This window comes from Arachis hypogaea, chromosome 12 (assembly GCF_003086295.3).
Source record: "Arachis hypogaea cultivar Tifrunner chromosome 12, arahy.Tifrunner.gnm2.J5K5, whole genome shotgun sequence".
In the NCBI taxonomy this organism is placed as follows: domain Eukaryota; kingdom Viridiplantae; phylum Streptophyta; class Magnoliopsida; order Fabales; family Fabaceae; genus Arachis; species Arachis hypogaea.
Genome location: NC_092047.1, coordinates 32305375 through 32323581, shown reverse-complemented (window position 1 = coordinate 32323581; position 18207 = coordinate 32305375). Strand labels below are relative to the sequence as shown.

General features: G+C 40.3%; 1 protein-coding gene across 1 annotated transcript; it reads left to right on the top strand.

The window, feature by feature from the left end:
* Positions 1-924: 924 nt before the first annotated feature.
* On the top strand, positions 925-3335 carry LOC112729942 (uncharacterized). Its single transcript, XM_025780069.1, has 5 exons — positions 925-1115; positions 1228-1751; positions 2023-2368; positions 2467-2566; positions 2661-3335. The coding sequence occupies exons 1-5, from the start codon at positions 925-927 to the stop codon at positions 3333-3335; spliced, it is 1836 nt and encodes a 611-aa protein (XP_025635854.1).
* The last annotated feature ends 14872 nt before the right edge of the window (positions 3336-18207 follow it).

Below are 18207 nucleotides of genomic sequence, written 5' to 3'. Positions count from 1 at the left end.
AACTTCCCAGGACTCGTTTCCGATGAAGAAGACCCAAGAAACGAACATTTAGGGGGGGTGCCGAAGAGTTGCCGTATTTGTACAGCGAGCCTAGTCACGCGGCCCGTAATTACGAGATGCTTGAAGATGGAGAGCATGAATTGTATCCAGGATGCTCAAAATTTTCGAAGCTGGCTTTCTTGGTGAGGCTATACCATATAAAGTGCATGTGTAGAGTGAGCGACAAGGCCTTCGAAATGATACTAGAGCTATTGGGGATGCCTTTGAGCATGCAAAGATTTTGACTTCATTGCACGATGCCAAGATGATCATAAGAAAGCTCGGTTTTACATACAAGAAGATAGATGCATGTCTGAATGATTGAATGCTATATCAGGGCAGCGATCAAGAACTTTTTAAGTGCAAGCGATGTGGGACCTCGAGATGGAAGTAAAAGACTAGGAGGAATTCCATTGTCAGGATCAATGTGGTTGTTAAGAAGAATGGGAAGCCACAGGCGGCGAAGGTACTTTGTTACTTTTCCCTTGTTCCATGATTGCAGCGGTTGTTCATGTCCAATAAGACATCCGCTGACATGTTGTGGCACAAGAAAGGTCCTAACTCTGACGGTTTTTGAAGCATCCAAAGGACGGTGAGGGATGGAAGGCATTTGACAAGAGATATACTGACTTAAATAGCGATCCGTGTAGCGTTCGCTTAGCCTTAGCTAGTGATGGCTTTAATTCTTTCGGAAACCTCAGCTCAATGTACTCGATTTGGCCTGTGATTCTTATCCTATACAGCCTACCTCCCTAGGATTGTATGAAACCTAGCTCTATTTTGCTCTCTATGATTATTCCCAGTCCCAAGATGCCTGGGAATGATATAGATGTCTACGTACAACCCTTGATAGATGAGTTGAAGTAGCTGTGGGGTGGTGTTGAGATGTACGACGCTAATGAGAAAAAAGCATTCAAGATGTATGTTGCGTTGATGTGGACAATCAGCGATTTTCTAGGGTTGGGCAACTTATCTGGGTGGAATACGTACAGTGGGAGAGCTTGTCTTACATGCAACTTGGATGCTGAGACTAACCGACTCACCTGCAATCAGAAATGGTATTTCATGGGTTGTCGGTACTTTTTGAGTCAAGGTCATAGATTTCAGTAGGATCGGGTTAGATTTGATGGCAAGGTAGAGGACAGAGATCCCTCTGTCAAGTTGTCTAGTGAAAATATTTTGAGACAGTTGGAGAATGTGCATGTCAAGCCTGGTAAGGTGCAAACGGTTTGTTGGTAAAAGAGCACGCGGACAACAAATTGCATTGCAAGACGAGTCTCCTTGGAAAAAGAGGAGCATATTCTTTGAACTCCCATATTGGGAGAATAATTTATTATGTCACAACTTTGATGTGATGCACATAGAGAAGAACGTGTGCGACAATATAGTTTACACAATATTGAACGATAGTGATAAATCCAAGGACCACCTTAAAGCTCGAAAAGACCTCCAGCTGATGAAAATCAGATGTGATCTCTGGTCACGGAAAGATGGAAAGTATTCCACTGCAATCTTCTCCATGTCAAATTCACAGAAGGACATCTTTCTTAGGACTTTAAAGAATGTGGTCTCTCTAGATAGTCACTCGAGCAACATTTCTCGCTGTATTGACTTAAATCAACAAAAGCTATCTGGCTTGAAAAGTCACGACTGTCACACTCTAATGGAACATCTTCTGCCAATTGCATCAAGGAATGCACTGCCTGCCCAGTGTCAGTCGTCCTGGCTGATTCTCATCTTTCTTTCGATGACTATGTAGTAAATCTATAGACCCTCAACAACTTCCTCTCCTCTAGGAACATGTCGTCCTCACTCTTTGTCGCATTGAGATAATTTTCCCACCATCTTTCTTCACAATCATGGTACACTTAACCGTGCATCTGGGCGAAGAGGTACGCCTAGGGGACTTGGTGCATTATAGATAGATGTACCCAATTAAAAGGTACCTATGGAGTTAATTTTACATTGCTATTATTCCGATAGCTAACAACCTAACACACATATCTTGCTCACAAAGGTACCTATGTCGTGTCAAGCAATATGTGCGTTATAGGGCACAACCAGAAGGATTAATTGCTGAGAGCTACTTATCTGATGAGATTCTCACTTTTTGTTCAAGATATTGGGATAATGTTGAAAGCAAGATCAATCGACCAATGCGTGTTGATGATGGACTGAGCAAAGATGTGACTAATAACGTGACAAGCATGTTCTCACTGATTGGCAGGGCGGTAGAGGCTGCGGCATTTTTGAATCTTTCACAAACCGAGAGACGTCAAGCACATCGTCACGTATTGGTCAATTGCACAGCTGTAGAGAATTTCTTAGAGTAAGTGCAGTTATTTTAGGTTGGTTCATGATGTGCCCAAAGACAATTTTTGTTAAAACCTTTGACAATAAATCCCTTGGTATGCCCAAAGATTTTAGGGCCAGCACAAAACGAAGGCTGCGAAGTATTGGAAGAAGAAATGAATCTCACATTAACAAGGTTGTCCACAGAGAATTCACTGAGTGGTTTAAGCATGAGGTGAATCTTTTATATGCCTAAGTCGGTTTAAACTTTAGATAGTATCTTGCTTTATGTTTCTCAACTGAGAAAACGTATAATTGTTCCTTGTCAGATACCACTGGGAAACACTATGGACTCGAGAGAAATGCAGTGGCTCGCATGTGACCCCAATATTCAGGCAAGGCGCTTTAAGGCATACAACGTCAATAGATTTATGTTTAAAACCCTGCCGAGAGAGGATGGGATGAGAACCCAGAATAGTGGGGTTTGTGTCACTTCTGACACTAGAAGTTATGCAAGCGCTCATGATAGTAATGTTGCTGTTGGTGGCGTCTCATATTATGGAAGATTGGTAGATATCATTGAGCTAAATTACAGTGGTCAAATTACCGTAGTCTTGTTCAGGTGCCTCTGGGCAGACACCATGCCTGGTAGAGGCATAAAACAAGACGTTTTGGGACACACCTATGTCAACTTCAGTAATCCGATTCACACTTGTGATCGTGAAGATGACGAGTCGTATATTCTTTTATCCGAGGCATGCCTGGTATACTATGTGGAAGATGAAGTTGATAAGGAATGGAGTGTAGTAGTCCATGTGAAGTCGAGAGAATTGTTTGACATGGGTGAATACAATGAACACTGTGAGGTCGAACTTTTTCTCCAACCAAGTTTGACTGATTTGTCTGAATGTGATGTTGAAGGTATGTCGTTGACAAGGGTTGGCGATTTAGAAGTACCCATGATTGGCGCTATCGATATTGGAGAAGAGGCTGCTGATTTATAGATATATTTGGCCACTAATATAGGACATGTACACTCTTACTCTATGTATAGTCTCGGAGTTGGCGGGCCGTCTATCTCGTCACAAAAGGCTATATCCCCACCCCCGAGGAGGAGCCCTCTAAGCATAGATAGAGGTCCGTTTTTTTACTGTTTTACTGGGGTTCTAGGCTTTATCGGGTTCTTCCCACGGGTGAGCCCATTAGTCTTGTTCTTTTGCTTCCCTCAAGGTCGAAGAAGAGGGCCCACTTCTCGCTCGAAAGAACCGCTCACTAGGATGCCGGGTCCTCCCCTTCCCTTGGGTTGACCCTCTCCACTCGAAGTAGATTGAGTGACTCCTGCCCTTATAGGTAGTTTAGCCGTAAAAAGTCTTTATTTGTTGAGTGTTGAAAATTCTTCCGCTCCTAGACCTTTAAAATAGGTTTTCAGAAAGCAGACACTTCAATGAAAGAGCTCCCCTGCCAGCGCTCTTTGCTTAACCTAACCGGCCAGCTTATCTGATGCAGTAAGACCTTTAAAAGACTAAGATCGAGGAAGGTCAGCGACTTAAAGACTTGACTTGACTACAAGATCTTTTTAAGTTGGGGCTCTAGCACTAAATCTTAGTACTTGAAACAGCGAAAAACGGACATCGAGCAAGGGCGCTAGCGCAAGACAAAGCGGGCAAGAAGGAAGACGAAAACACAACTACTGGTCTTGGAGGTTGGGTGCGCTATGGGGTCTTGTGCGCCTAGTCTGCGTGTCTCAAACCATATGTAGTTCTCGGTCCTTTTTTTACAGTTCCTGACATTTTGGTTTTCATGAAAGTCCTTAATCGAATGTTGTCCTTTGAAGTAGAGAGGGAGAAATAGATAGAGGCAATCTGTAGGGTATCTTAAAAGTCTTTCCTCTCGCTTCACTGGTACCTCACCTCATATCATTGGCATTCTAACGGAAACCTGGACGTAGGATTGGCTTTTACCTTTCTTTCCGTTTTGGAAGCAAAAGTCAAATCTTAAGCAGTATGACGATGAGTTTCCAATCCGAAATGCTACTATAATACGAGCTAATGAGAAAACGTCTGGAGTGACCGCCGTAGTCTCGTGTTTGCCATGAAGAGTGCCATAAAGTTAATTGTTAGACACTTGCAATTTTATTGATTAGCAACTAGGATACGGTAGAAATCAATCATCTAGTACAATTTAAAGTTATTTAATTTGGCTTTTTTTAACTGTCTGTGCCTAGAGTTATAATGTGATTGATGTGTATACTTAAGTTCTTTTGCTCACCTTTTTTGTGTTGGGACTTAGCAGGGAAATTGGAAGAGAATAACCTCCTTGTTTACGCCAGCAGCTTTTTTTTCATCAAGGCGATAGAAGAGGCATCTCCGTTCTCTTCCCTTGAGCACACAACTTCATTCGCTCGAGACTTATAGTTCAACAAGTTGTCTATTAGATCATTGCTGGATGCATTCTGAGCACATACGCACATAGGTGATGCTGTTAGTAGAGCGCCTATTGAACTTGTGTCGGTACGATTTCCCTTTTGGCTGACCGCTCAAGGGTTCTTTTACTTCTTCGAATGGCAACAATAATTGTATTGGTTTTAGTATCCTGTAAACAAAAGAAAAAGGCAAATATCTTATGATTTGTATGACTCTAAACATTGTAGAAACTGTGTCAATTCGGAGCAAAGTACCGGAAGAAATTTGGCTTCGAATTCTTAACAGCTATTGATAAGGGACATTCGCATAAAATACTGGAAGATGTAAAGGTAAAATATGGGTTTAAACACCAATTATATGATTTATCCAAATGAAAGCACTTATATAAATACTTACTTAACAACACTGCTGTTTGTGTATAAATACTTAGCCTTAGCAACTCCCAATAATGAATGAGTATGGCATTTGTATTCAAATAATGGACCGATAGTATGTTGTGGAAGGTACTATTAAATTAATGATGAGATTGTAGAGAAATTTTAGAAGGTAGGCATGGCATGGGTGTGAGTTGGACCATGCATCAGCAACACATATAATCCAAGTGACCTCATATATTGGCAAATTATAGAAATAGTATCCCTTGCTGCTGTTGTAGCGGAAAATTAAAGTAGTTGCTAGCTAGCGAGACTGAGGTGGTAATAATAACCCAACACTGCTGCATTAGTTGAACAAGTATTTTTTTAATATTCGCAAGGGTATTTATACCCCTGAACTGCATAGGCATATAGGATAAATCCCCCTTTTTCTATACTTAGTTATGTGATAATTATATGTATTTCTTAACTATTTAGCTCTGTTGAGGAATATATTTCAAAAGATATTTTGTAACTTTTTACTTTGGAGGCTTTAAACTAGCAGAAATTTGAAGCATACTTCACGATTGCCGTGTGATGTTTTTCTTCTTTATCCTTGGATCTGGCTGTCTTTAATGCTATAATGTCACTCATATCTTGTTTCACCGATATCTCCCAATTTAACTACCTATTGTGCACAGACATTTTACAAATAACCAATGTTCTTTTTTAAGTTTGCTGTGTTTGGTAAGCTTGTCGCATAAATTGTAATATATACTATACAAATTTCTGATTACATTAAGAGGGATGCGATGCCTAAATCAATTATGGTGATCCTATTTTCTTTTAGTTCGGATTTAATATGATAGTATTATATAGTTTATTATACTCTTTCTTTGCATGGTACAGAGTATATGATATGGGATTGTCCAGTTGTTTTGATAATCATTCTTTACTATTATAGGCCCGATGCGAGAACAATCTTATGGTTGAACTGGATATTACATCTCGGGAGGAATTTATTCCCATAGAAATAGTACATATTAAACTCTGGGAACATAAGTCCAACAAGCCGTCTAGAATGTAGAAGCCTAACCATGTTCTTTGTATAAGTTATAATACATTGCATTTGTTTTGCTACGATGTAACTTTTAGGACTATCTCAGGAGAAGAATCAAGAGGAAATAGAAGAGATAGGGGAGATAGTTCAAGACTCAATGGAAGAAGAAGTCGTATCCAGCATCAGTTCTGATGAGGTTGTTTCGACCGGACACAAGGCTTCCATACTAAATTATGACCTCAAACACCAGATGAGAACCAGAGATTTTGATTCATATCTAGTTTGATTTCTTGAATTGGCTTTTATAGACTAATTGTTTGGGCTGAAATGATCTTGTTAATGAATACGGTATAATTCGAGTTTTTTTGGATGGCTACACCTACAATACTTGAAATTGGTTATTTGTTATTAACATAGGTGTTGAGCTTCATTTTCTCAATCCATGTACATGAAAGTGATTTTCTTTGAGAAGTTGCATAGAAACCTCAATTCATTTTCAAAAATCTTGTAGCATCGTTGACCGATGCCCTTTAGTTAAGACATCACGAATCAATTGAGTTTGGACAGAGAAGAATTTGTTTTAATTTATCTATTTTTCTCTTGTGAATTATTAATATTCCTAGATAGAAAGGAATAATGATTACTTGAGCCACAGTGATATATATACTCTGTTTTGAGTCGAGATTTAACTAAGTGATTGATCATATAACCTTGCTTTATATGTTCCGATCCAACGCTGAAATGTCATATGATTCACCAATTTTACATAAATTAATAATTTTTCTATAGTAAATTAACTTCGACTGGTTGAATGATCAGTTTATTTGTTTATTTAAACAAGTACCGAGGGTTTGAATTGTCGCTTTGTACATATAATAAATAGTTGGCTTACAAAAAATTCTTAAATAAAATTTCGATTTGCAATGAATTAGTCTTTAGTTTAATGAGTTGAAAAAATCGTAAAAAAAATTCATAATGAATATATCAAAAAATTAACCTTAGTTGGCCAAAGTGGTGCACGAATTGCGAATCACACTTTTCACAACGCGTACCACTAACCAGCAAGTGCACTGGGTCGTCCAAGTAATACCTTACGTGAGTAAGGGTCGAATCCCACGGAGATTGTTGGTTTGAAGCAATCTATGGTTATCTTGTAAATCTTAGTCAGGAAGTCAATTATGTTTATCAATTGAATTGTGAGTAACCAGTAGAGCATAAATTAAAAATTACTTGTTGTGCAGTAATGGAGAATATGTTGGAGTTTTGGAGATGCTTTGTCTTCTGAATCTCTGCTTTCCTCTGTCTTCTTGTTCACGCACGCACGTCCCCCTATGGCAAGTTGTGTGTTGGTGGATCACCGTTGTCAATGGCTACCTTTCGTCCTCCCAGTGAAAACTACGCTCACGCGCTCTATCACAGCACGGCTAATCACCGGTTGGTTCTCGATCCGGTTGGAATAGGATTTACTATCCTTTTGCGTCTGTCACTAACGCCCAGCCTTCAAGAGTCTGAAGCTCGTCACAGTCATTCAATCCTTGAATCCTACTCGGAATACCACAGACAAGGTTTAGACTTTCCGGATTCTCATGAATGCTGCCATCAGTTCTAGCTTATACCACGGAGATTCTGATTAAGGAATCTAAGAGATAATCATTCAATCGTATATAGAACAGAGGTGGTTGTCAGGCACACGTTCATGATTTGAGGAAGGTGATGAGTGTCACAGCTCATCACCTCCATCACAGTTAAGCGCGAATGAACATCTTAGATAGGAACAAGCGTGTTTGAATGGAAAACAGAAATACTTGCATTAATTCATCGAGACACAGCAGAGCTCCTCACCCCCAACAATGGGGTTTAGAGACTCATACCGTCAGAGAATACAAAGTTTAGATCTGAAATGTCATGAGATCCAAAATAAGTCTCTAAAAGTTGTTTAAATACTAAACTAGTAGCCTAGGGTTACAAAATATGAGTGGACTATGATGGATGATGCAGAGATCCACTTCTGGGGCCCACTTGGTGTGCTGGGGCCCACTTGGTGTGTGCCGGGGCTGAGACTTTAAGCAATTCACGTGCGGAGGCCATTTGTGGAGTTGAACGCCAGTTTTTATGCCAGTTTGGGCGTTCAACTCCAGTTTTTGATCCTTTTCTGGCGCTGGACGCCAGAATTGGGTAGAGAACTGGCGTTGAACGCCAGTTTACGTCATCTATCCTTGTGAAAAGTATAGACTATTATATATTGCTGGAAAGCCCTGGATGTCTACTTTCCAACGCAATTGGAAGCATGCCATTTCGAGTTCTGTAGCTCCAGAAACTCCACTTTGAGTGCAGGGAGGTCAGAATCCAACAGCATCAGCAGTCCTTTTTCAGCCTGAATCAGATTTTTGCTCAGCTCCTTCAATTTCAGCCAGAAAAATACCTGAAATTACAGAAAAACACACAACTCACAGTAAAGTCCAGAAATATGAATTTTTCCTAAAAACTACTAGAAATAGACTAAAAACTAACTAAAACATACTCTAAACTATATGAAATTATCCCCAAAAAGCGTATAAAATATCCGCTCATCACAACACCAAACTTAAACTGTTGCTTGTCCTCAAGCAACTAGACAAATAAAATAGAAGACTAGTAGGTTGAGAAGCAATAATATCTCAGAGTTTTTTTTGCATGAAGCTCAGATTCTAATTAGATGAGCGGGACTAGTAGCTTTTTGCTTCCGAACAGTTTTGGCATCTCACTTTATCCATTGAAGCTCAGAGTGATTGGCATCTATAGGAACTTAGAATTCAGATAGTGTTATTGAGTATCCTATTTCAGTATGATGATTCTTGAACACAGCTATTTTATGAGTCTTGGCCGTGGCCCTAAGCACTTTGTTTTCCAGTATTACCACCGGATACATAAATGCCACAGACACTTAATTGGGTGAACCTTTTAGATTGTGACTCAGCTTTGCTAAAGTCCCCAATTAGAGGTGTCCAGAGTTCTTGAGCACACTCTTCTTTTTGCTGTGGACCTTGACTTTAACCGCTCAGTCTCAAGTTTTCACTTGACACCTTCACGCCACAAGCACATGGTTAGGGACAGCTTGATTTAGCCGCTTAGGCCAGGATTTTATTCCTTTTTGGCCCTCCTATCCACTGATGCTCAAAGCCTTGGGATCCTTTTTATTACCCTTGCCTTTTGGTTTTAAGGGCTTTGGCTTTTTGCTCTTGCCTTTTGGTTTTAAGAGCTTTGGCTTTTTCTGCTTGCTTTCTCTTTTTTTTTTCTTTCTTTTTTTTTTCTGCAAGCTTTGTTCTTTGCTGCTTTTTCTTGCTTCAAGAATCATTTTTATGATTTTTCAGATTCTCAATAACATGTCTCATGTTCATCATTCTTTCAAGAGCCAACATATTTAACAGTCTTAAACAACAAATTCAAAAGATATATGCACTATTCAAGCATTCATTCAGAAGACAGAAAGCATTGCCACCACATTTAACTAATTAGAATTTCTCTTATTAAAACTCGAAATTTTATTGCTTCTTATTCAAAAGATCTACTACTTTATTCATGTTTGCTGATGATGAGAAAAATAAACTATAGCTTAATTGGAGATAAAATCAAAATAGATACTAATTACTACTATATGACTCCTAAGGTAAAATTAAAATAAGAACAGTTATCACAGAGTTAAGGCTAAGATTAGAACTCAACAACCTTGAGGTTTGGGAAGTGGATGTTCCTCTAGTCTGTGAGGTGCTTGGTCCTTCAAGAGAGAATTTCTGGCGCTTCAGTTCCTTTAAATCACGCCCTTGCTCCTCTTGGAGTGGGTTGTTTTCCTTTAGGGGCCATGATCTTAGTGATCATGGATAAGCACACCAAACTTAGAGCTTTGCTTGTCCTCAAGCAAAAAAAAAAAAGAAGGAGATGGGTAGAAGGAGAGCTCCTCCCCACCATCCTGGCGTTTGAACGCCCAAACACTGCCTGTTTTGGGCGTTCAACGCCCAAATGCTGCTCTCCTGGGCGTTCAACGCCCAGTTGTTGCCCTTTTCTGGCGTTGAACGCCAGATAGCTATCCTTACTGGCGTTCAGCGCCCACTGGATGCCCATTTTGGGCGCTGAACACCCAAAATGGCCTTCACTAGCGTTTTCTTGCCAGTAACCTCCCTATCTCTGTTTTGTGTGTAGATTCCTTCTGTAACCCTGTAAACTTATGCAAATGATTCTTTACCTTAGTGTCAGTGAACTTTATATAAACAAATAAAAATAAAAATAGGGCAAAAATGCTTAGAGGATTGATGCCCCATGGCTGGGTTGCCTCCCAGCAAGCGCTTCTTTATTGTCTTTAGCTAGACCTTGCTGAGCTTTTAATCTAGCTTCAGCCTTGAGCATTCTTGCTCAATGTTGCCTTCAAGATAATGCTTGATTCTCTGTCCATTGACAATGAACTTCTTATCAGAATCAATATCTTGAAGCTCCACATAACCATATGGTGACACACTTGTAATCACGTATGGTCCCCTCCACCGGGATTTCAGTTTCCCGGGGAATAGTCTGAGTCTAGAGTTAAACAACAGAACCTTCTGTCCTGGTTCAAAGATTCTAGATGACAACTTTCTGTCATGCCATTTTTTTGATTTTTCTTTATAAAGCTTGGCATTTTCGAAAGCTGTGAATCTGAATTCCTCTAGCTCATTTAGCTGGAGCAATCGTTTTTCTCCTGCTAATTTGGCATCTAAGTTTAGGAATCTGGTTGCCCAGTAGGCCTTATGTTCCAGTTCCACGGGCAAGTGGCATGCCTTACCATACACGAGTTGGTATGGAGAGGTCCCTATAGGGGTCTTGAATGCTGTTCTGTAAGCCCACAGAGCATCATCCAAGCTCCTTGCCCAATCCTTTCTACGGGTATTTACTGTCCGTTCCAGGATTCTCTTTAATTCTCTGTTAGAGACTTCAGCTTGCCCATTGGTTTGTGGATGATATGGAGTGGCCACCTTGTGGCGAATTCCATACCGAACCATGGCAGAGTAAAGCTGTTTATTGCAGAAGTGAGTGCCCCCATCACTGATTAGTACTCTAGGGACACCAAATCTGCTAAAGATATGTTTCTGGAGGAACTTCAGCACTGTTTTAGTGTCATTGGTGGGTGTGGCAATAGCCTCAACCCATTTTGATACATAGTCAACTGCCACTAGAATATAAGTGTTTGAATATGATGGTGGAAAAGGTCCCATGAAGTCAATTCCCCATACGTCAAACAACTCAATTTCCAAGATTCCTTGTTGAGGCATGGCGTAACCATGAGGCAGATTGCCAGCTCTTTGGCAACTGTCACAATTACGTACAAACTCTCGGGAATCTTTATAGAGTGTGGGCCAATAGAAGCCACATTGGAGGACCTTGGTGGCAGTTCGCTCACCTCCGAAATGGCCTCCATATTGAGATCCGTGGCAATGCCACAGGATCCTCTGTGCTTCTTCTCTAGGCACACACCTACGGATAATTCCATCTGCACATCTCTTAAAGAGATAAGGTTCATCCCACAAGTAGTACTTTGCATCAGTAATTAATTTCTTCTTTTGTATCCTGTTATACTCCTTGGGTATGAACCTTGCAGCTTTATAGTTTGCAATATTGGCAAACCATGGTGCTTCCTGAATGGCGAATAAATGCTCATCAGGAAACGTCTAAGAGATCTCAAGAGAAGGGAGGGGCGTCCCTTCCACTGGCTCTATCCGGGACAGATGATCAGCCACTTGGTTCTCTGTCCCTTTTCTGTCTCTTATTTCTATATCAAACTCTTGCAGAAGCAATACCCATCTGATGAGCCTGGGTTTTGAATCCTGCTTTGTGAGTAGATATTTAAGAGCAGCATGGTCAGTATACACAATCACTTTTGATCCTACTAAGTATGATCTGAACTTGTCAATGGCGTAAACCACTGCAAGTAGTTCTTTTTCTGTGGTTGTGTAATTTTTCTGGGCATCATTTAGAACGCGACTGGCATAATAAATGACATGCAGAAGCTTGTCATGCCTCTGTCCTAATACTGCACCAATGGCATGATCACTGGCATCACACATTAACTCAAATGGCAATGTCCAGTCTGGTGCAGAAATGACTGGTGCTGTGACCAGCTTAGCTTTCAGCGTTTCAAACGCCTGCAGGCATGCTGTGTCAAACACAAATGGCGTGTCAGCAGCTAGCAGATTGCTTAGAGGTTTTGCGATTTTTGAAAAATCCTTTATAAACCTCCTATAGAATCCTGCATGCCCCAGAAAGCTTCTGATTGCCTTAACATTGGCAGGTGGTGGTAATTTTTCAATTACCTCTATTTTTGCTTGATCCACCTCTATTCCCTTGTTTGAGATTTTATGCCCAAGAACAATTCCTTCAGTCACTATGAAGTGACACTTTTCCCAGTTTAAAACTAGGTTGGTTTCTTGGCATCTTTTCAGAACAAGTTTCAGGTGATCAAGACAGGAGCTGAATGAGTCTCCATATACTGAGAAGTCATCCATGAAGACTTCCAGAAATTTTTCCACCATGTCAGAGAAAATAGAGAACATGCATCTCTGGAAGGTTGCAGGCGCATTACATAGCCCAAATGGCATCCTTCTATAAGCAAACACTCCAGATGGGCATGTGAATGCTGTTTTCTCTTGATCCTGGGGATCCACTGCAATCTGGTTATAGCCTGAATAGCCATCCAAAAAGCAGTAATAATCATGACCTGCTAGTCTTTCTAGCATCTGGTCTATGAATGGTAAAGGAAAATGATCCTTTCTGGTGGCTGTATTGAGCCTTCTGTAGTCAATACACATGCGCCACCCTGTAACTGTTCTTGTGGGAACCAGTTCATTTTTTTCATTATGAATCACTGTCATGCCTCCTTTTTTTGGGATGACTTGAACAGGACTCACCCAGGGGCTATCAGAAATAGGATAAATAATCCCAGCCTCTAGTAATTTGGTGACCTCTTTCTGCACCACTTCCTTCATGGCTGGATTTAGCCGCCTCTGTGGTTGAACCACTGGTTTGGCATTATCCTCCAATAGGATTTTGTGCATGCATCTAGCTGGGCTTATGCCCTTAAGGTTACCTATGGACCACCCAAGAGCTGTCTTGTGTGTCCTTAGCACTTGAATAAGTGCTTCCTCTTCCTGTGAATTTAAAGCAGAGCTTATGATCACTGGAAAAGTGTCACCTTCTCCCAGAAATGCATATTTCAAGGATGGTGGTAGTGGCTTGAGCTCGGGTTTAGGAGGTTTTTCCTCTTTCAGAAGAAAGTTCAGAGGCTCTTTCATGTCCCTGAATCCTCCAAATCAGGCTGAACATCTTTAAAGATGTCTTCCAGCTCTGATTCGAGACTCTCAGCCATGTTGATCTCTTCTACCAAAGAGTCAATGAGATCAACTTTCATGCAGTCTGTTGATGTGTCTGGATGCTGCATGGCTTTGACAGCGTTCAACTTGAACTCATCATCGTTGACTCTCAGGGTTATTTCCCCCTGTTGGACGTCAATGAGGGATCGTCCAGTTGCTAGGAAGGGTCTTCCTAGAATGAGAGTAGCACTCTTGTGCTCCTCCATTTCCAGCACAACAAAGTCAGTGGGAAAGGCGAATGGCCCAACTCTGACAATCATGTCCTCAATCACGCCTGATGGGTATTTAGTGGAACCATCAGCAAGTTGGAGACATATCCGGGTTGGTTTAACTTCTTCAGTTAAGCCAAGCTTCCTGATAGTGGATGCAGGTATTAGGTTGATGCTTGCCCCAAGATCGCATAAGGCTGTCTTGGTGCAATCACCTTCCAATATGCATGGTATCAGAAAACTCCCAGGGTCTTTAAGCTTTTCAGGAAAGCTTTTCAGAATGACTGCACTGCATTCTTCAGTGAGGAGAACTCTTTCTGTTTCTCTCCACTCCTTTTTATGACTCAAGATCTCTTTCATGAACTTGGCATAAGAAGGTATTTGCTCAAGTGCCTCTGCAAATGGAATCTTTATTTCAAGAGTCCTTAGATAATCTGCAAAGCGAGCAAATTGCTTATCCTGCTCCTCTTTCCGGAGTTTTTGAGGATAAGGTATCTTGGCTTTATATTCCTCAACCTTAGTGGTTAAAGAAGCCTTTTTAGAGGGGTTGTTATCAGCACTTGTGTGTGTCTGATCCCTCACTGGCAATTGAGTGCCAGAGTTAGCAGCTGGAGTGACGTTAAACGCCAGCTCACTGTCTGTTCCTGGCGCCTGAACGCCAGGAATGTGCCCATTTTGGGCGTTCAACGCTGGATTCTGCCCCATTTGGGCGTTCAACGCCAGATTCTTGCCCATTTCTGGCGTTGAACGCCAATCCTGCCTTGTTTCTGGCGCTGAACGCCAGTTTTGGGCATGGTCTGGGCGTTCAGCGCCAGCCTTCCACCCATTTTCTGGCGTTTTAGTGCCAGAATTATTTTTCCCTGGGCTCTTACTGTCCTCAGGTGAATCTTTGGTGGGTTGCTCATTTCTTGAATTTTTGATGCCTTGAGGTGGGGTATTTAATGTTCTCCCACTTCTTAATTGAACTGCTTGGCATTCTTCTGCTATTTGCCTTGATAGCTGCTGCTTTGTTTGCTTAAACTGTTCGTCCATATGTATATTAGCTATCCTTGTCTCCTGTAGCCTGTCCTTGAATTCAGCTAGCTGCTTTGTTAGAAAATCCAATTGCTGATTGAATTCAGCAGCTTGTTTTACAGTACTGAATTCAGCAGTTACTGTTTTAACCTCTTCATTCATGGAAGGGTTGCTGCTTAGATACAGATGCTGATTCCTGGCAACTGTATCAATGAGCTCTTGAGCCTCTTCAATTGTCTTTCTCATATGGATAGATCCACCAGCTGAGTAATCTAAAGACATCTGAGCTCCTTCTGCAAGCCCATAGTAGAAGATGTCTAACTGAACCCACTCTGAAAACATTTCAGAGGGGCATTTTCGTAGCATCTCTCTGTATCTCTCCCAGGCATCATAAAGAGATTCATTATCTCCTTGTTTAAAGCCTTGGATGTCCAGCCTTAGCTGTGTCATCCTTTTTGGAGGGAAATATTGATTCAGGAATTTTTCTGTCAGCTGTTTCCATGTCCTTATGCTGGCCTTAGGTTGGTTATTCAACCACCTCTTAGCTTGATCTTTTACAGCAAATGGAAACAGTAATAGTCTGTAGACATCCTGATCTATTTCTTTATCATGTACTGTGTCAGCAATTTGTAGAAATTGTGCCAGAAATTCTGTAGGTTCTTCCTGTGGAAGACCGGAATACTGGCAACTTTGCTGCACCATGATAATGAGCTGAGGATTCAACTCAAAGCTACTAACTCCAATGGAGGGTATGCATATGCTACTCCCATATGAAGCAGTAGAGGGGTTAGAATATGACCCCAGAGTCCTCCTGGACTGTTCATTTCCACTTATGTCCATGATGGATATATGGATATTACTTGGACTGATTTATCTTTTTATTTATTTTATTTTATAAGAAGTAAATACTTAAATAAAATAAAATAACTAAAAAGAATTTGAATTTTGAAATTAAATTTTTTTTCCGTAAAAAAATTAAAAATAATTAGTTAAAAAAAAAAGAAATTTTTGAAAAAGAGGGGAGATATTTTCGAAAATTAGAGAGAGAGAGAGTTAGTTGGGTAGTTTTGAAAAAGTTAAGAAACAAACAAAAAGTTAGTTAGTTAGTTGAAACAAATTTTTGAAAAGATAAGAAGTTAGGAAGTTAGAAAAGATATTTCGAAAAGATATTTTTGAATTTAGTGAGGAGAGAGAAAAACAATAAGATAGTACAAGATTTAAAATTTTTAGATCTAATGCTCCTTGTTTTTGAAAATTTTGGAGGGAAAACACCAAGGAACACCAAACTTAAAAATTTTAAGATCAAGACACAAGGAAAACTCAAGAACACTTTGAAGACTCACAAGAACACAAGAACATGAAGAAAGAACACCAAACTTAAAATTTTTAGAAAACCACCAAAATTTTCGAAAACCAAAGGGAATTCAACAAGAAAACACCAAACTTAAAGTTGGCACACAATTTAATAGAGAAAATATTATTTATGAAAAAGAAGGTTTTGAAAAGAGTATAAAAGATTCTAACCCAATTACCAAGAACACAGATTAATGCTCTAGCCAAATGAGTTATGGAATTTTCGAAAATTTTAAGAAAGATTATTTTTGAAAACACCAAACTTAAAGTTTGGCACAGGATTTAATAGAGAAATTATTTTTGAAAAAGGTTTTTTAAAAAAAAATATGATAGCCAATTACCATGAACATAAACACCACGTTCTAAATAACTGAGCTATAAATTTAAAGTGTTTTAACAAGGGATAAATACTAAAAGACTCTAAACCAAAAAAGGGAATTTTTTTTCCTAATCTAAGCAACAAAATAATCCGTCAGTTGTTCAAACACGAACAATCCCCGGCAACGGCGCCAAAAACTTGGTGCACGAATTGCGAATCACACTTTTCACAACGCGTACCACTAACCAGCAAGTGCACTGGGTCGTCCAAGTAATACCTTACGTGAGTAAGGGTCGAATCCCACGGAGATTGTTGGTTTGAAGCAATCTATGGTTATCTTGTAAATCTTAGTCAGGAAGTCAATTATGTTTATCAATTGAATTGTGAGTAACCAGTAGAGCATAAATTAAAAATTACTTGTTGTGCAGTAATGGAGAATATGTTAGAGTTTTGGAGATGCTTTGTCTTCTGAATCTCTGCTTTCCTCTGTCTTCTTGTTCACGCACGCACGTCCCCCTATGGCAAGCTGTGTGTTGGTGGATCACCGTTGTCAATGGCTACCTTCCGTCCTCCCAGTGAAAACTACGCTCACGCGCTCTGTCACAGCACGGCTAATCACCGGTTGGTTCTCGATCCGGTTGGAATAGGATTTACTATCCTTTTGCGTCTGTCACTAACGCCCAGCCTTCAAGAGTCTGAAGCTCGTCACAGTCATTCAATCCTTGAATCCTACTCGGAATACCACAGACAAGGTTTAGACTTTCCGGATTCTCATGAATGCTGCCATCAGTTCTAGCTTATACCACGGAGATTCTGATTAAGGAATCTAAGAGATACTCATTCAATCGTATATAGAACAGAGGTGGTTGTCAGGCACACGTTCATGATTTGAGGAAGGTGATGAGTGTCACAGCTCATCACCTCCATCACAGTTAAGCGCGAATGAACATCTTAGATAGGAACAAGCGTGTTTGAATGGAAAACAGAAATACTTGCATTAATTCATCGAGACACAGCAGAGCTCCTCACCCCCAACAATGGGGTTTAGAGACTCATACCGTCAGAGAATACAAAGTTTAGATCTGAAATGTCATGAGATCCAAAATAAGTCTCTAAAAGTTGTTTAAATACTAAACTAGTAGCCTAGGGTTACAAAATATGAGTGGACTATGATGGATGATGCAAAGATCCACTTCTGGGGCCCACTTGGTGTGCTGGGGCCCACTTGGTGTGTGCCGGGGCTGAGACTTTAAGCAATTCACGTGCGGAGGCCATTTGTGGAGTTGAACGCCAGTTTTTGATCCTTTTCTGGCGTTGGACGCCAGAATTGGGTAGAGAACTGGAGTTGAACGCCAGTTTACGTCGTCTATCCTTGTGAAAAGTATAGACTATTATATATTGCTGGAAAGCCCTGGATGTCTACTTTCCAACGCAATTGGAAGCATGCCATTTCGAGTTCTGTAGCTCCAGAAAATCCACTTTGAGTGCAGAGAGGTCAGAATCCAACAACATCAGCAGTCCTTTTTCAGCCTGAATCAGATTTTTGCTCGGCTCCTTCAATTTCAGCCAGAAAAATACCTGAAATTACAGAAAAATACACAACTCATAGTAAAGTCCAGAAATATGAATTTTTCCTAAAAACTACTAGAAATAGACTAAAAACTAACTAAAACATACTCTAAACTATATGAAATTATCCCCAAAAAGCGTATAAAATATCCGCTCATCACAAAGCTAATACCAATAAACTATAGATTAGATTTTAGGCAAAC